Source organism: Lampetra planeri, chromosome 37 (genome assembly GCF_965212315.1).
Source record: "Lampetra planeri chromosome 37, kcLamPlan1.2.h2, whole genome shotgun sequence".
In the NCBI taxonomy this organism is placed as follows: domain Eukaryota; kingdom Metazoa; phylum Chordata; class Hyperoartia; order Petromyzontiformes; family Petromyzontidae; genus Lampetra; species Lampetra planeri.
The window spans coordinates 1,325,723-1,348,918 of record NC_136143.1 but is presented as its reverse complement, the minus strand read 5'-3'; the positions used below and the strand labels follow the sequence as shown (position 1 = coordinate 1,348,918).

Below are 23,196 nucleotides of genomic sequence, written 5' to 3'. Positions count from 1 at the left end.
TCATCAACAGCAGCATCTTCGCTTAGTGTTTACACCGCTTAAGTATTTGGCTTTGACGTTCCTCGAAGCCACTGGTGGAACCATCAACCACTTCGTCAGAACATCAGCAGCAGCCCGATGCGCACATGTCCTTCATGAATGCAAAATTAAAGACAAAGACGCAGTAGTACAGATTGATGCCATGCAGCCCAAACTATGGACTCGCACAGTAAACTACTGCAGTCTGTGTTCCTTTAATAGAGGAGGAGGAACAGCAAAACAACACAAACTCTCTCCGGAAGCCCTCTTGTCGTGGCCATTAGGCCTTGACATTGGCATCGAGCTCCTGAATATATTGCCATCACGCGCGAGAACAGAATTTACAGCGTGCCTCCCATGCAGCACACCCTGAGGTGCACTGCCGCCGCAGGGGACCCCCCCGCTGGCAGCTGTCCCTGCGTGGCGCGAGGTGAACACAGCTTCGGCCAGCGAGCGTTGACCTACCAAACGCGTGATGTTGATTCTAAATGTGGAGGGAAAAACCAGAGGGCCCCGGGAAAAATCCACGTGACCACGAGGAGAGACAGACAAGCAAACCTCCAAATGTAGAGCAGGAGTCAGGGTCGGGATAGAATCCACGACCTTCTGTATACCAGGCGAGGTAGTTAACATCTCGCCACCGTGGCACCCGCACTATGCAGGCCACACCCAGCCTTAGCTACTGACATCTGATATTGGCCGCACTCCGGGAGTTTCGGTTAAAGGACGAAGTGTTAGTGCAGAGGCAACCTGCAAAACGCTCTACCACGCAGGTACGTCGAGCGTGCTGGATAGCGAGCTGTGGCCGGTGGATGCAGTGAAGAGACACAACTGATGGAGGCTCGGGTAAGTTGGAGTAGGAGACAGAGGATGGCAGCCATGGTACAACGAATGGAGCTGCGTGAAGCCGGAGGAACGTAGGACGGCAATGCAGCATCACCACAATTAGATAACGTCTTTCAAGTGAAGATAAAATCATATTTTTTCAAAACATGTAAAAACAGTTTATGATATTATAATACATTTTCAAGGCCCAGTAATGATCTGACCAAATCTGTGTCGTCTAGACCCTCCACCACCTGACAGCCACACCAATGAGCCGTGCCATGTGCAGGCGTTTATCAGTGCGCCGGTGGTGACCGTTCAGCTCGCTCACCGCGCGAGCTGAACGCCGATCCTCACAGCCAAACTAAGCAATTGGCTATGCAGCGATTCGCTTGCAACAACGGCAAGTGCCACCAGGTCCTGGAAGTTAGAATCACAATCCAGGAAAGTCGCTGCACCGAGCAGCGGAAACGCAAGTCCCCGGTGCAGCCACAGCGCCGGCTCAACATGGCGCTTTGCCCCAACTCAACTCCCTCCCACCACCAACACCACCACGTGGGCGCCACCGGAGGAGGAAGAGGAGGGAGCGGCTGCCTCATTGTGTGTGTGGGGAACGACGATTAGATGAACCTGTCCTGGGCCTCCCCTAGGTCGACTCTGCCTCAAATGAATACCCGGTGCGGTGTGTAAACAGTGCCACTGGGGAGACAAAGGGGGCTGGGCGTGGTGCTGGCTGTATAACCCCCGTACCGGCCTTCATAGGTGCTCGTCTTTGTTTTTGTGTTTGTGTGTGCGCGTGTGTGCGTGTGTGCGTGCGTGCCGTGAGTTCCCGTGGAAGCTAGCGGAGCGGGAAAGAGGATGGGGGGAGGGGCCGGTACCTGGGCTCGGCGCTGCGTGAAACGCACGCGCAGCAGCAGCGCGATGCAGAGCGCGCAGATGAACGCCAGCACCGCGATAAGGATGCCCAGGTCCACGTCCTCGCGGCCCAGACGCGGCTGTGGGGGGGCGGGGGCACGGAGAGAGAGTGAGGGAGGGGCCGGGGGCGCGTCGTGCCGCTCCAACGTGGAATTCCCCTCCCATCGTCGTCTCTCTTCCCCAAGCTCTCATCACGGCAACCTTGCTCAAGCCAATCAAATGTGTCGAACTCTCTGGTCCGCCACGCATTCGATCGCGCCATTTGTCGCCGCCAGACGCTTACCGTTTTTGGGCCTTTCGGGAGCCCTGCGCTCAGCGACCGTGATTTTAACAACATGTTGCATGTTCATGCAACATGCGTGTTAGATTGGGCCAGAGAATACATCTTCATGAGTGTGGATCACTCAAGAATCGTCTTACACATGGAGCATTCACCTGTCAAGAATCGCGATCAACACAGTGGTCATCAATCACCACGCATGATTACCACCTTGGATTATTTCATTAAGATACACACACACATAAAAGTGTACGTACATATACCAACATGATACCAAATGCAGTAATTACAACAAAGCATTTTGAACGGGTGTGCAGCGGTGGCTCAGTGGTTATCGCACTGCAACCTGAGTTGGATTCCCGTCCATGGTCAACGTCCCTAGCGAGTGATATCTCAAGCGGTCTTGGTACTTCACCTTTACCAACCCCCACCCCCCCCTAACCAGCGTGGTGAAGTATGGTCAAACATCCCCAAGCCCGACGTGCTGAAACGAAGGCCCCGCTGACACCACGTCGGCCGTGGGGACTGTTTGACCATACTTCACCACGCTGGTCAGGGCGGGTTCATGAAGGGAAGGTGCCCAGGACCGTTTCAGACAATACTCGCCACTCAGGTTTCCAGGTTCACAGTGCTGCTACTGCTCTCCCAAAATGATGAGGTAAAAAAAATAACACGCACAATTAATGAACTGAACATTAGATACAGATTAATATAAATTGTTCATCTTGCCATATACTGGTGACTACACAGCCACCCAACTCCCTACCAAGCCCCATGCCTTTTGGCCTGAACACCACCTCACTACCTCACCACCTACCCATCTACGCCCGTCCACCTACGCCTCCAATTACCCACCTACCTACTCGTCCGCCAGGCCCGGCCACCGATCTGCACCGCTACCCACACCGTGCCCACGCCTCGCTCTCTCCGCACGCCGGGAACTTCCGCCAGGGACCGCTCCGCGGCGAAAAGTCGCGTCGAACAGCTCACGGCGATAAAACAACGCTGGCACTCCGGCTTCCCCGGCGCATCCCCCCCCCCTCCTCCCCCCTCCTCCCCCCTCCTCCCCCCTCCGCCGCCGCCACCCGCGCGCCTTCACCTCGTTTCCGACCTTGGGTTGGATGCGCGCGCGCGCCACCTTCTCGTCGTTGACGATGGTCATGAGCTTGACGGCGTCGGCGCCACGCACGTAGATGACGGGCCGCGAGAGCGTGTCGGTCACCGCCCCGTTCAGCTGCAGGGCCCACGGGAACGGGACACGCGACGGACGGACACGCGCACGCAGAGGGGCGGTTAGACATGTGTGCCGTGGTTATGACAAACACCATGAAAAAAACGCGAGCGGTGCGAACGGTGTTGACCAAACATCCCCCCCCCCCACTCCACCCCCCATGCTGAAACAAATACCCGCAAATTACTCCAATTAGGGTGACACACAGCAGCATCGCCCCCCGACTGTGAAAACCTGGCAGGAGTCTCCTGAACAAGAGACGGCGAGGCTTACCTAGGTAAACAAGCAAAATAATAATATAATAACAATTCCTCCTGTTATCCCTCCATCCCTCCCCCCCACCCCTCACCCCCACCTGCGGGTGATTTGGCAAAATCGCTTCGAATCGGGGCCTGAGATTCAAGTCAGGAACCAATTCTCCTTTTGCCTCATTTCTGCCGTCCAGTTCGTATTGCCCTCGACGGGCAATAACCAATCTGCATGGATGGACAAAACACGCCGATTCTAAAGGCCACCCGTGCATGGGGCGATCATCGCGAATTGGCATCCATCAGTCGACGGATCGCCGCAGCGCACCGCTCCACTCGTAGCGAGCACGGACGGACACGCACGGAAGACGCAGACGCACGGGGTGGGGGGAGGGGGTCACAGAGAAAACTCGCACACGCGTCTCCGGGCGTGAGGCTCGCCGACCCGCACTCGTCTGCGGTCACACGGGAAGAGGCCAAGAGGATCGGTGGGAATGGGGGTCGGCTCTGGCGGCAAGTCTCGACAGGACGCTGCCGCCGCCGTCACGGCTTGGCGGAGCGCGTGAAACAACAGAGGAGCGGCGACGCGACCACCAGCCGCTCGCACCGTCCACCGGTGGCCGGTCGGGCCGGGGCCTCGTGAACAACGGGGTGGGGGGGGGCCCACTCCTCGCACGGGGAAGCCTCGCCAAGTCTGAAGGCTCGTTCTTGGCTGGGAACCGCAGCGTCGTTGGGATGTTTGGGGCTCTTTCGGTACCCAACGGTTGTCTCTGCGTGGCGGGAAACCGGAGTGCCCGGAGGAAAGACGCCACACGCATGCGAGGGGATAACGCTCATGGCTCTGCGCAGATGGATACGGTCGCAAGTCAGACTCAGTGTAACGAATGGACCAGATCCAGGCCTGGTGTCACGGTAATTGTAATTGGGAGCTATCAACGCTGCTATCATTGTAATTATGGGTGACCCCGGGTTGTGGCCAAGTCACTCTGTGGACTGCACCGGCCGCCTTGCCGGCACTCTGTGGCCCACGGCAACCCCCACACTCACGCATCTAGAGCACAAACGCGCACACACGCACGCGCACACACGCACACACACACACACATGCGCACCTCCACACGTCAGTGCACATGCTAGCGCTTGCCAGTACAACAACCACCCACATCTGAGCAGACTAACAAAAAGACAGAGATAAAGACCCCCTATATAGCCTTAACATATTTTGGTGCAAGTGCTGTTAAGCGAGCACCTATGAAGAACGGCACGGCACACGAGGAGGTGGATGAACATCACCACGCCTGGCCTAGCGGCGATATTTACACACACTCATTTGAGGCTAAATCAACCTAGGGGAGGCCCAGGACCTGTTCAAATATTCATCACCGATGTTGGTCGCGAGTGGTAATTGAACTCGGGTCGCCGGGTTCATAGCGCAGCGCGCTAACCACGAACCACTACACTACCGCTCCCACAAAGCACACACACACACATGGCTGCACAAACACAAATCTCCATTTACCTAGCAGAGGCTGCCAGGGCGAACGCAGAGGTTGGCAAAGCGCACGTCAGGGCAAGCAGGGCAATGCGAAACCGCGCAAAGTCTCCCCCGTGGCCAGCTTCATCCCCACAGTGCAGATGCTCGCGATGACATCACATGTCAGGTGTTGCACTTTAGGCCGAGTCAAGCTCTGGTGGAGCTAGGTGACAAAAACTGGCAACTTCAATCAATTGACATTTATAATTAGTTTCTTTTGGGATAGGCCATGTAGTTATAAGGTCAATGTTTAACTATTAACCCCTTCACAACCCAGCGATGAAGCCAGCTGGGTGGTGGTGGAGGGTTAACGTTAAACGTTGACATCGTACCGACACGGTGACGACATTGATCGACATTCACGTTGTACAGCGCTGCCCATGCTGTGATCGCCTTCACACAAAAACGGCAGGCAAATGGCGCGATGGAAAGATCGTGGATTGAAGGGAGACGGCGTGCGCAGCGGGAACACGGAGGGCACAACGACGACTTGGAGCGGCGGCAGCAGCGAGCGGCAAAGACTAAATGTCGCGATTGCGAGCATCACCTCGCAAAGGCGTGTTTTCAGTCTCACTTCAAAAGCAGCAACAGAGCGAGGTTCCCTAACAGATCGCACGGGAGCTCGATCATAAATGCAATCGCTCCAGGTGCTGACGCTCCAGGTGCTGACGTACCCTCTGCACCACTGGGGGACTGAGCAAGGCTGCAATGCTGCGGCACAAGAGGCTGGGATTCGAACCTGACTTACGAGGTCGTCAGGAACCAAACTGAAGAAGCTCCCAGCACGTGGAGGCGCAAACGTCGGACGTCGTGCCGGACAGCGCGCGGTACGACCCGAACGCACGTCGGAGAGACGGCGTGCGTGCGAGACGCGGTCGTCCTCCCGGCCCCGGCGGGGTCACCCCCTCGGTTCTACACAAAATGCGGTTCGCGTTGTGGCGGAGTCTTCCCATCCCGGGCGGGGGGCCGCGTGCACGGGGCAAGAGACGCGTAATCAATGGCGACTGTTGCATCGAAACTTCCCGAGCAAAAAACTCCTCCCGCTCGTCTTCCAACTGCTCGTGGAGGTCGCGTCGGTCGTGAGCTCTGTGTCGATGTTTCATTTGACCCTGGTTTAATTATTCATCGCGGAAACTTGATTCGTACGCGACCGACGCTGGCTCTGAAATGGGTCGTCGTCTTCAAACGATTGCCCCCCTCCCCCCCGATCCGAAACGATTAGCAGGGTGCACGCCGCCGCCCACGGTAATTCGCAGCCCTTTGCAACTTTACTCTCATGTCAGTCGTGAGCGTTTGTTTGACCATACTTCACCACGCTGGTCAGTGTGCAGAGACCGGCAAAGGAGAAGGGGGAGGGGGCTCAGGTCCGATTCTGGCATCGCTCATCTCTGGTATCAGCCATGGAGGGGCGGGCGAGGGGTGTGAGGGGGGTGCGGGTGGGGGAATAATCAAACTCGGGTTGCCGAGTTCACCGCGCGGTGTGCAAACAACCGAGTCATCACTCCCGGCTCTCGAGATTTATTGGCGCAAATAAACATCGGGGGCTGTCGAGCATTTGCATTGTGCCAGGGCCCCGGTGTGCGAGGGTTATTATCGCCGGCGTTTATTGTGGTGCTACATAGAGCGCGACATTTTACTCTGCCCTCTCCACCCCTCTCGCTGCTACCGAGACTATAAAAGGCAGCCGAAGGGGCCTGGGGCCAAACTCCACATGGCAACCGATCCTCACGCAGGGCACCGCGCTCAGACACCCTCCACACATCCTCGACCCCATCCGCGACTGACGGAGGAAGGCCCGCGCCCCCACCACCGGTGACGATAGCATCTTGCGGTGGCTAGGAGATGTTAACTACCTCGCCTGGCATGCAGGAGGTCGTGCGTTCGACCCCGACCTTGACGCCTGCTGCTGTATATTTGGAGTTTGCACGCTCTCTCCCTGGTGGCGTGGATTTTTCTCCGGATCCTCCGGTTTTTCTCTACACATTTAGAATCAACATCACGCGTTTACAGTATTTGGCTGCTTTACGTTTCCATGTGATAAGCCACTTCGTCAACCAGGTTGCTTATGCAAAAAGAGTGAATCGCTCAGTGGGCCTAAGTGAATGAAATAGTATAGTTTTATAAACAAATAGCTTAGGTCACGGGGGTTCTTTGACCACACCTTGCAATTTTTACCATGCTGGTCAGTGAGGGGCAGTGAGGTGGGAATGGTGGTTGGCATGCAGGTTGGACCGATTCAGGTGTCATGCGCCACTCATGCCAAACCGTGGCTGGGAATCGAACTCAGGTCGCCGGGTTCACAGCCCTGTGCGGCGGTGCTCCTCTCCCTGGGTAAAGGCGCAGCCTTGCAAGTGCTTACGCCACTGCCGGTGGGAGGCCCTCCGCTAGACGGAGCTCAAGAGAGCCCCCTCTGGAGAGGGTTTTTGGCCTACTCTTCCACACTGGCAAGGCATTTTGGAAAAGGTGGGAATACCCACCACATTTCACCATACCGTACGTGATGCGCCGACCACGTAGTGTGTGGGTTCAAAGTGAACGCAGTGCAGCCGGATTCACTGGACGCTGCAGCGAATGGCGCACGATGAATGTTAAATACTTGATTAATAAACAAATAAACACTCTTAGTATCTTTCACGCGACGGTCAATGGTACAGTGTATAATAACAAATAGTATAACATTTATATGCTTAATACAATGTACAAAGTAATATATAGTATCGTAATTGTATAGTCAATATACAGCAGTGTGATATACATTAGGGTGAGTAGAATAATACATAGTGTAATATTACAATGTATAAGATTTAGGGTTGTTTATAGCAATACAGTATATCATTTAATGTTGGGTTTGTCTATGGCAGTATATAGTACGGTGTAGACTCGTGTGATGTAAGAGAATAAAGTTTAGATGGAAGCATATTATATATTTTTTACAACGTAGAATTGTAATGTATTACTTACTGTTAGTAACTCAGCTTATTGTAGAGTATATTTAGTATACTGATGATACTATGTAATTTATACTTTAGTTGTTTACGTGTTGGTTTTAGTTACTGCAGCTACATACTATTAACACTCCTTCCCTTTATTAATGCTACCCCTATCCCCTCCCTTTGATGCTGCTAATCCTGCATAATGCACGGGCATGAGTAGTACTATTCACGTACCTGCATTTCCCATATCCCCTCCCTTTGATGCTGCTAATCCTGCATAATGCACGGGCATAAGTAGTACTATTCACGTACCTGCATTTCCCATATCCCTTCCCTTTGATGCTGCTAATCCTGCATAATGCACGGGCATAAGTAGTACTAATCACATACCTGCATTTCCCATAAATATGCTAAATTCCTCTTGATATGCATATTCTTTTGTCAAGGCGCTCTTTTCCCCCCTTCCAACCCAGCTTATATATATTCTCCAAGCACGTGTGCTGTTTCATTCAGACGCTGTCGCCTCGACAGACCTGGTTTTCACCTGAGGACGGCTGCTTGCGTTGTGGCCGAAACGTCGTGAGAATTGTTTTATTATGTTTTATTTTTATTATTTTATTACTTCCCTTCTACGTGACTTTACCGAAAGAACCAAGAAGAAAAATAAACACTGAATGATACCTCAATGATCTACTGTACCATATATGCATGTTCTACAGTCATATGCACATTGACGTACTCATCCCAACGCTGTACACGTTGGGCGTGATGAACAGCACGATGCACTAACCACATTGCCACCACTCCTCCTTGTCCTCGCGCTTTTCCAGACAGAAACATTTCCAAACTGTGCAACAACGGCTCCCTCTCGCTCTCTCTCATTGCTGTTTCATCACACAATGGGGGAGAGGTTTTCTTCGGCATCCCATTCGCTAAAGATTGCGGCAGGAGATGAGACGATTGTTTTCTTAAGCAGTAGCTGTCAGAATAAATGGGTCTGCTTGGCGAGTCACGTCCGCGGGTGGCGGCTGGGCGAGCGGGGGAGCCCGGCGGGGCGACTGCTCAAGCAATCCATCATCATCATCATCATCGCCGTCATCATCGCTCTCGTCGTCGTGAAGCCACGCTCTATCCACTGCTGGACGAAGGCCATTCCCGAGCCCGTCCCCATATCTCGCAGTGCCGCGATGCCACGATCTCTTCCCTCTCTCTTGTCGCCGCCGCACGCGTGCCCGGCCCCGTTGCCTCCCCCCCACCCCCCCGTCGGCACCGCCGCCACTCTGCCGGTGGTGTCGACCGCCACTCCGTGACCCCGTGAGGCCGCGACGCGTCCCTGCTCAGGCCCCACTCGCAGGTCGCTGCCTCTGGCCTGGCCCACCTTCGACGGAATTGACAACGCTCGGAGCCGCGTTGGACCATCCACCCGATCACCGTTTGGCGGTTAACGTCTCGCCGTGGTGGGCAAGACTCCCTCGCCTGACATGCAGGAGGAGGTCGTGGGTTCGATGCCGACCCTGACGCCTGCTGTAAATTTTGAGTTTGTGTCTCTCTCTCCCCGTGGCCGCGTGGATTTTTCTCCGGGTCCTCCGGTTTTTCCCTCCACATTCAGAATCAACATCACGCGTTGAGAGTATTTGGCTGCAATACATTTCCACGAGATGATGAGCCACTTCGTTGAACTATCATCTGCGGCCGGGTCGCAGCGACCCGGGTGGACATAGCCAGTCCATCCGCGGGTGGACACGGGACTCGTCCGTCCACTGGAGGCCGCTCCTCCATGGGCAGCGATGCCGAGCGACGTCTCAGCGCTCCGCGGCGTATTTCATTGTCGTCCGCGCTTCAAAGTCGAGCGAACGAAGGAAAAAAAACGGTAAAGTGCCTCGTAAAAACTGTAGGGCACATTTAGCCAATAAATAACGAGGAGCTAAATGTTTGTGAAAGACATTAATAATGAAAGTGAGGGAAAGCTGTCCAAGGCAGTCATGCTCCATCAATTTAGCAAAGCCTCAGGATGTGTGGTATAACACAGATTAAACCCGAGACTTTATTAAAGAAATGGCAAAAATATAAAAATAATAATAAATGTGGGAGCTCGTGGCGGTTTCTGAGGCCTACGCTCATGTCTTGTCTTGCTGGTGATGTGCACGTGTGTGTCTTACGTGTGTGTGTGTGCGCGTGTGCGTCTCTTTGTATCGGTGTGTAGTGCTGCAGCGGTTAACACGCTGCGCTACGAACCCAGAGGCCCGAGTTCGATTCCCGCTCATGCCCGACACCGGTGACAAATATCTGAACCGGTTCTGGCCCTCCCCTAGGTGGACGCAGCCTCAAACGAGTTCCTGGTGCGGTGTGTAAACATCGCAACGAGGGAGCCAAAGGCGGCCGGGCGTGGTGCTGACCACCCAGCTCCTCGTGTGCCGTGCCGGCCTTCATAGGTGCTGCTGGCTAAGAGCACTTGCCCCAACAGTCTATTAAGGGTATATGGGGGATCTTTGTCTTGTGTGCATGCGCACATGTGTGCGTAGCATCCGTTCGGTGTGTGTGGGTGCAATGGAATCCTTGTAGAAATGACATTTTCTCTGCAACTCAAATCGCTCTGTTTTGCAATGCAAATACCAACAAATAGCAGCGAATATCAGCAGACCACTGTGGACACCATCCTGCAGAGTTTTGAGTCTGGCTCACCGTGCCGGGGAGAGAAGCTTCCAGCGTCACGCCCAAAAGGGGGAGCCGAACGACAACCGAGTCGACAGACATCACGCGCCCGGGTTCACGTCCGACGTGCCCACCCCGCGGGTGACCCCCCCGCGTAGCCAACGGAGACGACCGTCGCGTATCCGACCATCGCATGTGGTATAACCGTCGTTTCCCGGACCAAGGTCAACAAATCTGGGCTCCCCGCACGTGGATGGGCGTCCTCAACAGAGCATGCGCGACCCGCTCGCTTCCAAAGTAGCCGAGCGATTGGCAGGCTCGAAGCATCTTCCGCTGTATCGTTACCCGTGGTCCCAGGCGTGCACACGTGGGGTGACCGTCACCTTCCAGACACATTCACGCATCTGACCATTTCACACATACACCTGCACTGCATCTTAATCCCCGGTGGGTCAGATTTGCGACGTGGTACCGCATACGAATGCGGTTGATGGTATCTCAATGCCGGCGCTGTACATTTACGTTTGGTAGAGGTGGCCCTCCTACACTCGGGGCGTCATCGCAGAGCGCGTCACATCTCATCTCAACACGTGAGAAAGGGCACCCCAGTGGCAGCTGTCCCTGCGTGGCACAGGGTGACTCGGCAACCTGCCGTGTGAGCGGCCATCGGTCTGCCGGTGGGGGGCGACGACTGCTGCTGCTGATGCTTCGTGCGACCCCAAAGGAGCGATCTGAGTGAATCTGTTAAGACGGCCCCAACTGTACGGTACCTGCTCAATGGCCGACGGGTTTTCCGAGACGTCGAAGATGACGGCAGTGGCACCCCGCTGGATCGCAAGCTTCGCCTGGGCAACACGGACACAGACACGGGCACGGTCAGTGGGACAGGGACACGCGGGAAGCAGACAGTGGGGGACGCGGTGTGGATCAGAGCAACGTCGCACACGAGTGACTGCACATCCTGCGACTGCACAACGAGCGGCTACATGCGTCCACGGTGACTGTGGCATGGTCACCCCGCACTCAGCCACCGCTGTCTGCTACAGCAAAATCGCCGGGTAACGGGGAAGTTGACCGACGTCACCCTGGCAAGTGAGACTCATCCCCGCCTCTTGGGTTCTCGCCTGGTTACACGAAATTAACTCGACACTTGAACTAATAAACGTGAGGTCATAATAATAATTCAGCGTGGGTTTCCGCAGCATCTAAAGGGACTGTCCAGGAAAAAGCCGAACACCGACTCCGACCACGTGGGGTGGTGCCAATCATCTCTGTTAGTCGTTCTCAGACAGTGGACAATCCACATTCGCTTGTCGGGGGCCAGTTTATCCATCGGACGGAACTCAACTTCCTGCAAAATTGTCACACTTAAAAAAAAAAACTGCCACCGAACGAACAGTGGACAAGCACGAGAACGATCAAGCTGGCTCAGCTCGCTCGCTTGTTCGGAAACGTTCGGCCTCTTCAGTTTGGAGCGGGACATTCGACGTGGTCACAGCGCCGAGCCCGCTCCGACGTGTCCTCGCGGTCCGCTCGGCGTTCCAGCCACGCGCGTCCTTAAACCGCGCTCCCGGCTGTCGCGAGGACGACGGTAATCGTCCCAGTGACGAATGACCGCGCATGTAAAAATAAAATAAATAAACATCACGTGAAATCTGGTGTTGCGCTAATTTGGCGACATTTCAGCTCTTAAGTGAAAAAAAACATTGAGTTTGACTTTCCATGCGAAAAATCCCACACGGTAGAGTATGTGGGAGAATACGGTGAAGGGGCACAAATCGTGCCGGAGAAGTTCGGTGAATAACTCCGATCGGCAGCCAGCACTCCCTGGCACGCGGTGAACACCGCCCGGTGAGGTTTTCATGACACCGGCGAGAGACGGCGATGGCTCGGGTGGGGGGGGGCTTCATCCAGCTGCGGATAGGCCATGGTTAACGATGGTGATGGTGACGATGGTGATGGTGAAAAACGGTGACGGCTCGGGGGGGCGGGGGGGGCCTTCATCCAGCTGCGGATAGGCCATGGTTAACGATGGTGATGGTGACGATGGTGATGGTGAAAAACGGTGACGGCTCGGGGGGGGGGGGGGGGGGTGGCCTTCATCCAGCTGCGGATAGGCCATGGTTAACGATGGTGATGGTGACGATGGTGATGGTGAGAAATGGTGACGGCTCGGGGGGGGGCCTTCATCCAGCGGCGGATAGGCCATGGTTGACGATGGTGACGATGGTGACGGTGATGGTGACGATGGTGATGGTAACGGTGATGGTGACGATGGTGATGTACTTTCAGTGCCGTGCTTCACTCCACGATCCGCGCTTAAAATAGTCGAGCAGAAGGACAGGAGCTCGTGTTTTGGTTAAAAGCGGCACTAAACAAGATTCGTTAACGATTCTCAAAAGGCAAATCCACTCCACATCTTTTGAAACGCAGCCCAGTAGGATAAAAGATTTGGGGGGGGGGGAAGTTTATATAATTATTTATTTACTTCTTTCATTCCTTTTCTTGGCACGACATGAAAGAAGTCCATGGGCTCAGCACAAACACCCACAGATGATTCCTTCCTCCTGTGTGTGTGCCCTAAATCTCTCTCCCCCCTCCTCCACCTCTCTCTCCCTCTCCCTCCCATTTCTTCCACTTATTTGTTTTGTTACCATTTTAAACTTTTATACTTTCTCCCACAGAAAGGTACGATGGACGCTGTTGTTGTCGGCGTTGTCACAGCCCGTAACTTACCCCCTCTCGCCAAAGACCCCCCCCCCCCATCTTCCCTCCCGTTCCCCTCCTTTCCTAGTCGCTCCTGTCCAGCAATGGCCGCCAAACACTGTGACGACGTCTGCCTGCCATCTCGCTGCTGCTGCTGCTGCCGATTACTGTGAGCTGCATCACGTGGGTGTGTCTGTGTCTGTACGGCAGAGGTGTGGACTCGAGTCATGTGACTTGGACTCGAGTCAGACTCGAGTCATGAATTTGATGACTTGCGACTCGACTTGGACTTGCATAACAATGACTTTGTCCCACCTATGAGATGTGGACTCGAGTCATGTGACTTGGACTCGAGTCAGACTCGAGTCATGAATTTGATGACTTGCGACTCGACTTGGACTTGCATAACAATGACTTTGTCCCACCTCTGCTGTACGGTATTCACATGCGTTATTCGTGAACATGCTACTTGCGATTCTGGCTATCCGCGAATCGCATCTGGAACTACTGCATCGAGAGAGAGTGTGATGCGAGAAAGTGATGAGATAAAGTGATGATGCGTAGCATCATAAGTTATGCTAACATTATTAATAAACTATTATTTAATATTTATTTGATTTCTGTTTATTATAACGATTTTTTTTTATAATAATAATTTTCACGTATTTAATCGCTTATTTACCTGTTTATTAAAGGGAATTCATTAAAAAGATAGGTTTTCGTAGGCCAAAATCAATATCGGCGAAATTTGCTAATCACGAGCATCTCTGGAACGTACCCCTCGCGAATAGCGAAGCAATTCTGCACACACACACACACGCGTGGGAGAACGCCTCTAATTCAGGACCCTATTACCGATGCCTCCTATTATTCACGAGGGCTGTAAGGGTGTCTGATAACCAGAGGTGGGACAAAGTCATTGTTATGCAAGTCACAAGTAAGTCTCAAGTCTTTGCTCTCGAGTCCCGAGTCAAGTCCAGTCAAAGATGAGGCAAGTCCAAGTCGAGTCTGAAGTCATCAAAATCATGACTCGAGTCTGACTCGAGTCCAAGTCGCATGACTCGAGTCCACACCTCTGAGGTGGGACAAAGTCATTGTTGTGCAAGTCACAAGTAAGTCTCAAGTGTTTGCTCTCGAGTCCCGAGTCAAGTCGAGTCAAAGATGAGGCAAGTCCAAGTCGAGTCTGAAGTCATCAAAATCATGACTCGAGTCTGACTCGAGTCCAAGTCGCATGACTCGAGTCCACACCTCTGCTGATAACTCTTATCATTATTATTATCTGTGCCGCTATTCTTTCTATCATCCGCAGTTACCTGTGAGGTTTTCTGCGCTGCGGAACGAGCCAATGAGACTCGGTAATTCTCTCCTGGGTAAATGAGCGGAATAGGAAATACACGCAGCGATGTCATCTGTGGTTTCTTCATCCCGCCGAGTACATTTCGTAGATAACATCGTGGATAATAGGATAGGGCGATGGTCGTCCCTCACAGCCTCCTGTGTTGTGTGTGTGTATGATGCACATGACTAGCTTGATAAATTGTAAAGCCAATGCTCAGAAGATTGATTCAAAATGGGCAGTAACGTGCACCCATTTGTGCCTTTCCAAAAAATGTAAATTTGCTAATGTGTTAACATTTTCCATATCAAGCGCCACGCAATATAACCGAAATAACGTATGTACATATGTCGCACCGTACGTAGCCAACCGTGCTGATCGGAGGTGCGGGGGAAGGACAACAAACTAAACACAAAAAGCAGTTCTAAGGAAATTAGTTTTCAATATATAGCTCCAGTGGCTTCCCAATATCGTAAGGAAGAGCGTTCCAGACGGCCGCAGAAGCGCATCTGAGAGCGCGCGATGCAGTGACCGTCTTTGTTCGATGGCCAACCAAAAGCCGCTGCTGCGAGGATGACCGGAGTGCACGTGATGGTTTATGTCCTTTGACAAGATCAGCAAGGTTATTGTGGTTCATTCGTGGCAGGCACTTTGTGTGTAATGAGTGTGTGCAATGAATGTGGCAGTTCGAAACACGTCGGGGGTTTTGTATTGTACGCTGCTGTAAAAGCCGAGGTTTCCACCGATTGTTTCCTCTAACAAAAAGGTCAAAACAGAAAGAATAATAGTGATTACAACTGGGAATTCAATTCCTCAAGAAGCTCCCAGCATGTGGAGCGAAGAGTCGGACGACGTACCGAGCCACCCGAGGCAACAACCCGCAAGCGTGCAGGACAGCACTTCGCTTGGGAGAGCCACCGACACGAACTGCGTCAGCCCAACTCGGGCACACCGGGGGGGGGGGTTCTCGAGATGCTGGGGAAATGCCCAAGAATGAAAACGGACCTCAACAGTCCCGCCGCTCGTCGTTCATGAACGGGGACACAAGCCTCCGGCCCAGGCCCCCACCCCTGAGCCCATCATGAGCTGCTCTCTTGGTGGTGAATTCATTAAGTTTTCATGTTAAGAAGGGCCATTGCCTGAAACGTCGCCTGTTATCTAGTTTTCCTTGTAAGGCCGCAGCGTCATCGACGATCATGTTTCATTATTTTTTTTTATTGCCGGAGTGACTTGCTGAAACGAACCATGAGGCATTGGTGCTCATTACCATATTTACAACCCTCAGCCAGTGGTGGAAATTATACATTCCTATGGCGGGGACGAGTCTCTCCAGAGGACAACCGCAGTCAACTTCCCCAAAAAGTGGTGGATGGATGTTAAACGAGTGAATTTTGAGGTAAAGGTTAAATGAGATGGGCGATCGATTGCTTTTAAATCTCACTGTTACGCTGTGACGTTAAGTGCTGTGAAGGCTTTCCTAGCCTGACCACCAACACCACCGCCGCCGCCACCGCCGCCGCCACCACAAGCTCCGCTCACTTCGTCATGCGCCCAGGAGCTCCGGCCTACCACCCACCCACTCCTCCCCGACCCGCCCTCGTTCCCCAACATCTCGCGTCGCTCCATCCGTCCCCATCCTTCCCACCCAGACGTCCACTCACAACTTAGCTCAACGTTTACACCATTCTCTCTTTCTCTCTTTACCCTGTAACTTTGAGACCTCCACCTTCGCAATTATTAATAAATCCTTCTCGCTGAGCAGTGGTGGATCCAAGGGTGCACGATGTAAAATTGCAGTGTTTTTATGTTTACAACAGAAGCCGCGGTGATTTTAACATTTGTAATAATGTTGGGGCCTATTTGAACATTTCGGGACTGCACCCTCCCACCCTTGGCAAGTTCACAGTTCTGCCTCCCGTTCTTGAGTCTCGAATCTAGCGGAGCATTTTGTTCAAATTTACGTGCGGTCAAAATAATGAAAATGCATAAATACGATTTGTGATGATAACCAGAGTTCACGAATACAGGGCAAGAGCACTTGAAGGGCATTATGCACATCATCATCATCATCATCGTCGCCACCACCACCATCGCTTTCATCATCGGCCATGACCAACCAAGGCCTCCCCCCGTGCCACTGCCCTCCCCCTAGGTGCTGGGGGTGCGCGCAAGCTGCTCTCATCCTCTTGGGCACATTCCATCCCTTGGCTGCCATTCCATCACCAGTCTCACCCATCACCAGGCAGAGGTGTGGACTCGAGTCATGCGACTTGGACTCGAGTCAGACTCGAGTCATGATTTTGATGACTTCAGACTCGACTTGGACTTGCCTCATCTTTGACTCGACTTGACTCGGGACTCGAGAGCAAAGACTTGAGACTTACTTGTGACTTGCACAACAATGACTTTGTCCCACCTCAGAGGTGTGGACTCGAGTCATGCGACTTGGACTCGAGTCAGACTCGAGTCATGATTTTGATGACTTCAGACTCGACTTGGACTTGCCTCATCTTTGACTCGACTTGACTCGGGACTCGAGAGCAAAGACTTGAGACTTACTTGTGACTTGCATAACAATGACTTTGTCCCACCTCTGTCACCAGGTGTCCTCCCACACCAGATAACCTCCCACAGTAGGTGTCCTCCCACAGTAGGTATCCTCCCACAGTAGGTATCCTCCCACAAGCCAAGTCAATTGCAGAGCACAAAGTCTGCTGGCGCCACTCAAGATGGCTCTGAGCGAGGTGACGGCGAGGTGGATGCGTGACGGTGCTCGCTCCGATGACGACGGAGAGGAGGAGGTGACGGAGAGGCGTGAATAGAGGAGAGCGCAGAGACGGGACCGCGGTCGTTTATAACCTCAATAAACATGCAGCAGCAGCAGCACCGCGCCCCGCACCCACGCTCCCCCTCCTCCCAAACAAGAGCCTCCTCCATCACCCCGCGCCGTCCTGGCAACACCAAACACGCCTCTTGTGCAGACTCAGCCCCAGCATTTGGCCCGCGGTGGTGACGCGCGTGGGCAGTGGGGACGAGCCGTGGTTGGGAATTGAACTCAGCTCGCACACACTCACACGTATATTGTACTCTGCGTATACAACAACAGGCTGACATTCGCCACTAAGTGGTGGCGACGTAAGCACAAAGCTTGTGCCAGGCTAGGTGCACTGAGGCCACATGAAGTGTCGAACGCGCGTTGGCAGGAAGTCACGGGGTAGACCCAGCAGGTGCCACGGGTCGACTGACTGAGACGACTGGCCGATGTGCCTCCTACTGTGCCAACTTGCTGTGCTTTAGCCACCCGGTGCTCCGCTCGTTGTTGTGAGCGTCGCTCCTCCGCCCTCCGTTGTTGTTGGAGGGCGACTGCTTCCAACTGCCCAGTAGCGTCCTTCACGAGCCTACTCCACAGAGGCCGATCTTGACACCGCTGGTACCAGTCATCGGGAAGTCCACTCAGCTCCACGTCCTCCTATACCACATCACTCCATCTCTTCTCTAGCCTGTGCCGTGCCCGTTTTGCCCCCTCGATCCGGCTGAACAAAAGCTGTTTAGGCATGCGGTGGCTGGGCATGAGGGCTACATGACCCAGCCAACGCAGCCCTGCCTGCCGGAGGAGCTCACCGATGAGACTTTGTCCACATCTTTCAAGGATTTGTGAGCTCCTCACATAATCCAGCCTGGTTAAACTCAGGATGGATCGTAGGCAGGCCAGCATAAATGTTTTTAACCAGCGAAGATGTTCCATTTGGGGTGTCCACGTTTCGCAAGCGTAGAGAAGGGAGGGAATGACCGTGGCCAAGAAGACCTGAAGCTTCGTGCGGAGTGACAGACCAGGTAGCTTCCACACAGCGTTACGCAACCGATACTAAGATAATGCCACTCGACTGATTTGGAGTGTGACCTCTGCTGTTAAACCGGAGCCGGTCATGAACACACTGCCCAGGTATGGGAAACTCTCCACTCTCTCCACAACTGCCCCATCACTAATTGGGAGTTGTGGGGGTGGATTGTCCGATGGTACAAAATACTCAGGCAGGTGCTTAGTTTTGGTGGGGCTGATGGTTAGGCCCCACCTCTTGGTGGCACGCTCCAGGTTCAGCAGCAGCGCCTCCACCTGCATGTACCAAACACGATGGCTGCCACTTGTCCCGGCTTTCCCAGGATTGTCCCCTTTGTTGAGGGGGAAGCTACTCTCCAAGGTCTTCTCGAAGTCTCCACAGGACTTTGCAAGTTCCACAACTTCGTTGTTTACCGTTACAACAACAACAATCCACCGCTGAAGGCAATGCAATCACATGTCGCTGTCACCCCTTCTGCCAGTATCGACGAAACATCTTCCCACGAAGCGTGCCGGTGTTTCGTACCACAGAGGTGGCAACCCCAACCCCGACAACAGACGCCATTCGCCACGAAGCGGCGGTGACGTCACCACGGCACCCGTGCCAGGCTAGGTGCACTGTGAGGCCGCGTGATGCGTGGAAAGGCTCCCTGGCAGGTCACAGGACAGACCCGGGAGCCGTGCGGTTGACCGGCTGAGGTGAACGGCTGTGCTCCCCACCCCGCCAACTCGCTGTGCTTTAGCCGCCCGGAGCCGCGCTCGTTGTTGCGAGCATCGCTCCCTCCGCCCTCGACCAACACGCGCGCGCAGGTCTGTATGAAGGGGCACACACAGTCTGTATAAAGGGGCACGCTCACTCGCAACATGCACGGAGCGATCTCCCATTGAGCCTCGCACTACGCCCGGGTGAAGTGCGTTCGGTGAGCACCTATTAAGGCCGGTGTGGCTCACGAGTGGGTGGCGATGGGGCTGCTGCCGCTGGCGGCGATGGTGGCGGTGGTGCCATTTGCAGGAGGAATGTAAAACTTTAATGGGCGCCCCCCTCCCCTCCTCGCAATAGGCCGCCGTTGCGAGCCAATTATACGAACGAGGCGAGCGCTCTCCCCGCGCGGCTCGCCCATTAATGAGGTCGTGGCGACAGCGGCACCCTTAGAGGGAAAGATCCTCGACGCGACACCTCGAGGAGGAGATTCCGCGCGGAATGTGACTGCTCGGAAAGGAACGCACGGCGGCACAGCACGGCCTACGTGTGTGTACGTGTGCGCTGTGTGTGTGTGTGCGCGTGTGTGCGCGTGTATGCGTGGTGTGTGTGTGCGCGCGTGTGTGTTCACCTCGACGCTCACCGACACGCCGTGTCGAGTCAGGCCGGGCGTGCGATCCACAGACGACAGTTCGATTCCATTTCCCGGTGCGGCAGTTTAAACAAGGGTGGAAAGTTTCTGAAATTCCCTCTCCTCTCTCACCCTGCCAGCCACCCGCCTCCTGGTTAGAGAGATTAAAAACTAAAACTTTAAATTGTTTTATTTTAGCATGTTAAAACCCACTGAGCTATTTCGCTCTTTTTCACAAACAAACCTGGCCACATATGATAGCTCGACGAAGTGGATTTATAGCAGCAGCCAAAAGATTGTACGCCTGGATGTTGAACTTCTTTCGCACCCTACGTAGCCAACCGTGCTAATCGGAAGTTATGGAGGGTGCCGGAGAGATCGAGAGTGTCTCTCTCGCCGAAGGCTTGCCTGCCGCATCTCCCCGCGCATGGAAGGTTTACCGGGTGCCTGGAAAAGGACCGAGGTTCGGTGGCATTGAATCGGAGCGTGTCAATGACCAACGCACAAATAAAATGATGCCAGTTTCTTACATCGGCCCCCACGCCCCTCCTGCTGCCTCCGTCCACCCGCACCTCCTAATAGCACGGTTGGCTACGTATGGTGCGAAAGAGGTTCAACATCCAGACGTACATACACCCAGCAGCAGGATTAACGGGTACGCCACAGGGCTAGTCGTTCGGCATGTCGCGTGTGGTGGGGTAAAATGTGGGTAACTCCCTGCCCCTTCCAAGACGCCTGGCAAGCGTGGACGAGTGGAGCCGGTGCTGCCGGTTCTCACAGACGGAGCAAAACAACATTGGTCGCCAGATTGGCCGCCAGACGTCAGAGCGCCTTCGAGAGGCAATCCGTGTAGAAATCGGTCCGAAGCAGCAACAGCAGCAGAAACAGAAGAAACAACAGCAACAGTATCAGCAGCAGCAATAGTGGTAGCAGGAACAGCAGCAACAGCAGCAACAGTACCAGCAGCAATAGTTGTAGCAGGAACAGCAGTAACAGTGGTAGCAGTAACAACGGCAGCAGCAGCAACAGCAGCAACAACAGAAGCAGCAGCAACAGCAGCAGCAACAGCAGCAGCAACAGCAGCAGCAGCAACAGAAGCAGCAAAAGCAGCAGCAACAGCAGCAGCAACAGCAGCAGCAACAGCAGCAACAGCAGCAACAGGAGCAGCAACAGCAACAGGAGCAGCAACAGCAGCAGCAACAGGAGCAGCAACAGCCGGCAACGCCGTTGTTAGTGGAGGGACCAAGCGCAGCTGCTCGGTTCAGTTCCTGAAGAAGCTCGGGGCCAGGTGAAGCAAAACATCATCGTGCCCAACGACGACTCCACGGTTTACAAGCACGAGACCCGGGGGGGGGGGAGGGGGGGTTCGTTTGAACCGAAGTGACGATTCCGACGCCTAAGCCGGCCCTTCGGAGCAGAAAATTGAGCGCAGGCCTGGAACAGATACGAGTCGTCATAATGCGCACGCACACACAAGCAGTGATCACATTTCGGATAATTTGACCAATTGGTCTGAATGAGTGGTAACTTCCTTGGCACTCCACTACCGCCCCCTCGTGTGAAGGCCTCCTGGCTTGGCTAAGAAGTTGGGAATGTGGTCTGGGATGTGTAGACCTCGTGGACTCATTTCTTGGTTGCGATTACTTGATCGTTGTTTGTGCTGCTTTCGTTTTGGTACCATTCCTTGAAATGTTTATTCATTTTAAATGTTTTTTTTGGTCATAAGGTTTTCATTTGCTTGTTCGTGGCTGCATATAAGATGTAGTCCTGGTGCAGAGGAGTAGTGTGAGCAACCACGAAGGGGCGAACAGAGGGAGATGCGAGCGAGTCCGAGGATGACGTCATGTCACGGGTGCTGTAGGGGGACCCCCGTGACGAAGGCGAGGTCGTTGTGGGGAGCCAGGGAAAGGATCGGCTGGAAGAAGAGAGCCAAGGGATAGCCGAGAGTAGGGTCTGGAGTATTCAGTCGGGATCGGCTGAAAGAGGGTTTCTCTCTCCCCGTCGCCGGACGGTGATGGATGAGCCCCCGTTCCGGGCAGACGAGTGAGGGAGCCCTAACGGATAGCCGAAGGCAGGACCATCCACTGTTGAGAGTCCGGGGTAAGGACTCCGATAAAGGACGCCTACCTCTGGTGTGAGTTAGAGCGTTGAGTTAAACAGTGTTTAATAAACGGCAACAGCCTTAATAGTAAATCCCGTCTCCGCGTGGTCTTACTGCACAACACTTGTACATGATTAATGTACATCGTTACGGGGTGCAATTCGCATAAACGACGCTGCATTGAATTAAAGTATTGCACTGTCACACGATTTTTGTTCCTGGGAAGTAAGTGTTATTTTCTAATTGCTTAGGCCTCAAAAGTACAGAAATTGGCTATTATTCCCCACAAAAATTTGCTTTTGTGACCAGGACTTTATGTGAACGAAAGACACAAATGCACACCACGTTTTCTCATTGAACATAGGTAAATTTCAAAATATCACTGTCCTGGTCAGAAAAGCAAAGTTTGTGGGGAGTAACAGACATTTTCTGTACTTTTGAGGCACAAGAAGTTATAAAGTAACACTTACTACCCAGGAACAAAAAAATACATGTTTTTGTCACACTGTGGAATTATTTACAAACAGCAAAAACTCGCCGTTGTAAAGATGAGTTCGTCCACTCCCAGAACGCGTCACATTTCACGGTGGCACGAAGGCGCACAGCCTCGCTTTGAAGCCTGCCAGGAATCCAAGTCGCGGGCATGTTGTTTTTTTACGCAGCAGCGGAATTTCATAGCGGTTTCACCCTGGTCAGGGATCATCAGCACCGCATAGCCACCAGTCCCTCCTGCTAGCCTTGTGCTGTGAGAGCAAGCAGCCACGAAGGGCTCCTCCACAACGCAGGCACGCGCGCACACCTCTGGGTTTGTAAACGGGGCCTCCTCTTGGTTCGCACGCCGCTTGTGCCGTAGGCGGCGGCAGCGTGTGGCATCGCTGCGTTCACGCCAGCTGCCTCCTCCTTCTCATCACGCTCTCAATGTCAAGCGGCGATTCGAATGCATTCACTCTCTCGCCCCGAACACGCACAGACGACTCGCGCAGAGCGTGGGGGGGGGCAGTGTGCTCAGCGTCACGCCTGGCCGCCTCTGCCTCTGTGCTGCTGTTTTACAAACTGCACTCTTGCGAGTAGAGCTCGCCACAAATGTTAGTCGAGGCCGGGTATCGAACTCGGGTCGCTGGGTTAGTACCGCGGTGTGCTAACCACTGCCCCGACGCTCCCCACTGCACACCCACAAACACACTCTCATCGGCACAGTCATGCGCGCACACACTCCGCACGCACGAACACTGTACCACCCACACACAA

The 23,196-nt window shown here is 53.9% G+C and overlaps 1 protein-coding gene across 3 annotated transcripts in view; it reads right to left on the bottom strand.

The window, feature by feature from the left end:
- Window positions 1–23,196, bottom strand: part of LOC144730861 (uncharacterized) — a 114,768-nt gene that overhangs the window by 13,531 nt on the left and 78,041 nt on the right. For all 3 annotated transcript variants that reach the window (XM_078611652.1, XM_078611653.1, XM_078611654.1), the window contains 3 exons: window positions 11,407–11,481; window positions 3,138–3,272; window positions 1,722–1,838 (listed from right to left, as the gene is read on the bottom strand). In XM_078611652.1, the coding sequence (XP_078467778.1) occupies window positions 1,722–1,838; window positions 3,138–3,272; window positions 11,407–11,481 (327 nt within the window). The remainder of the gene's footprint in view (window positions 1–1,721; window positions 1,839–3,137; window positions 3,273–11,406; window positions 11,482–23,196) is intronic.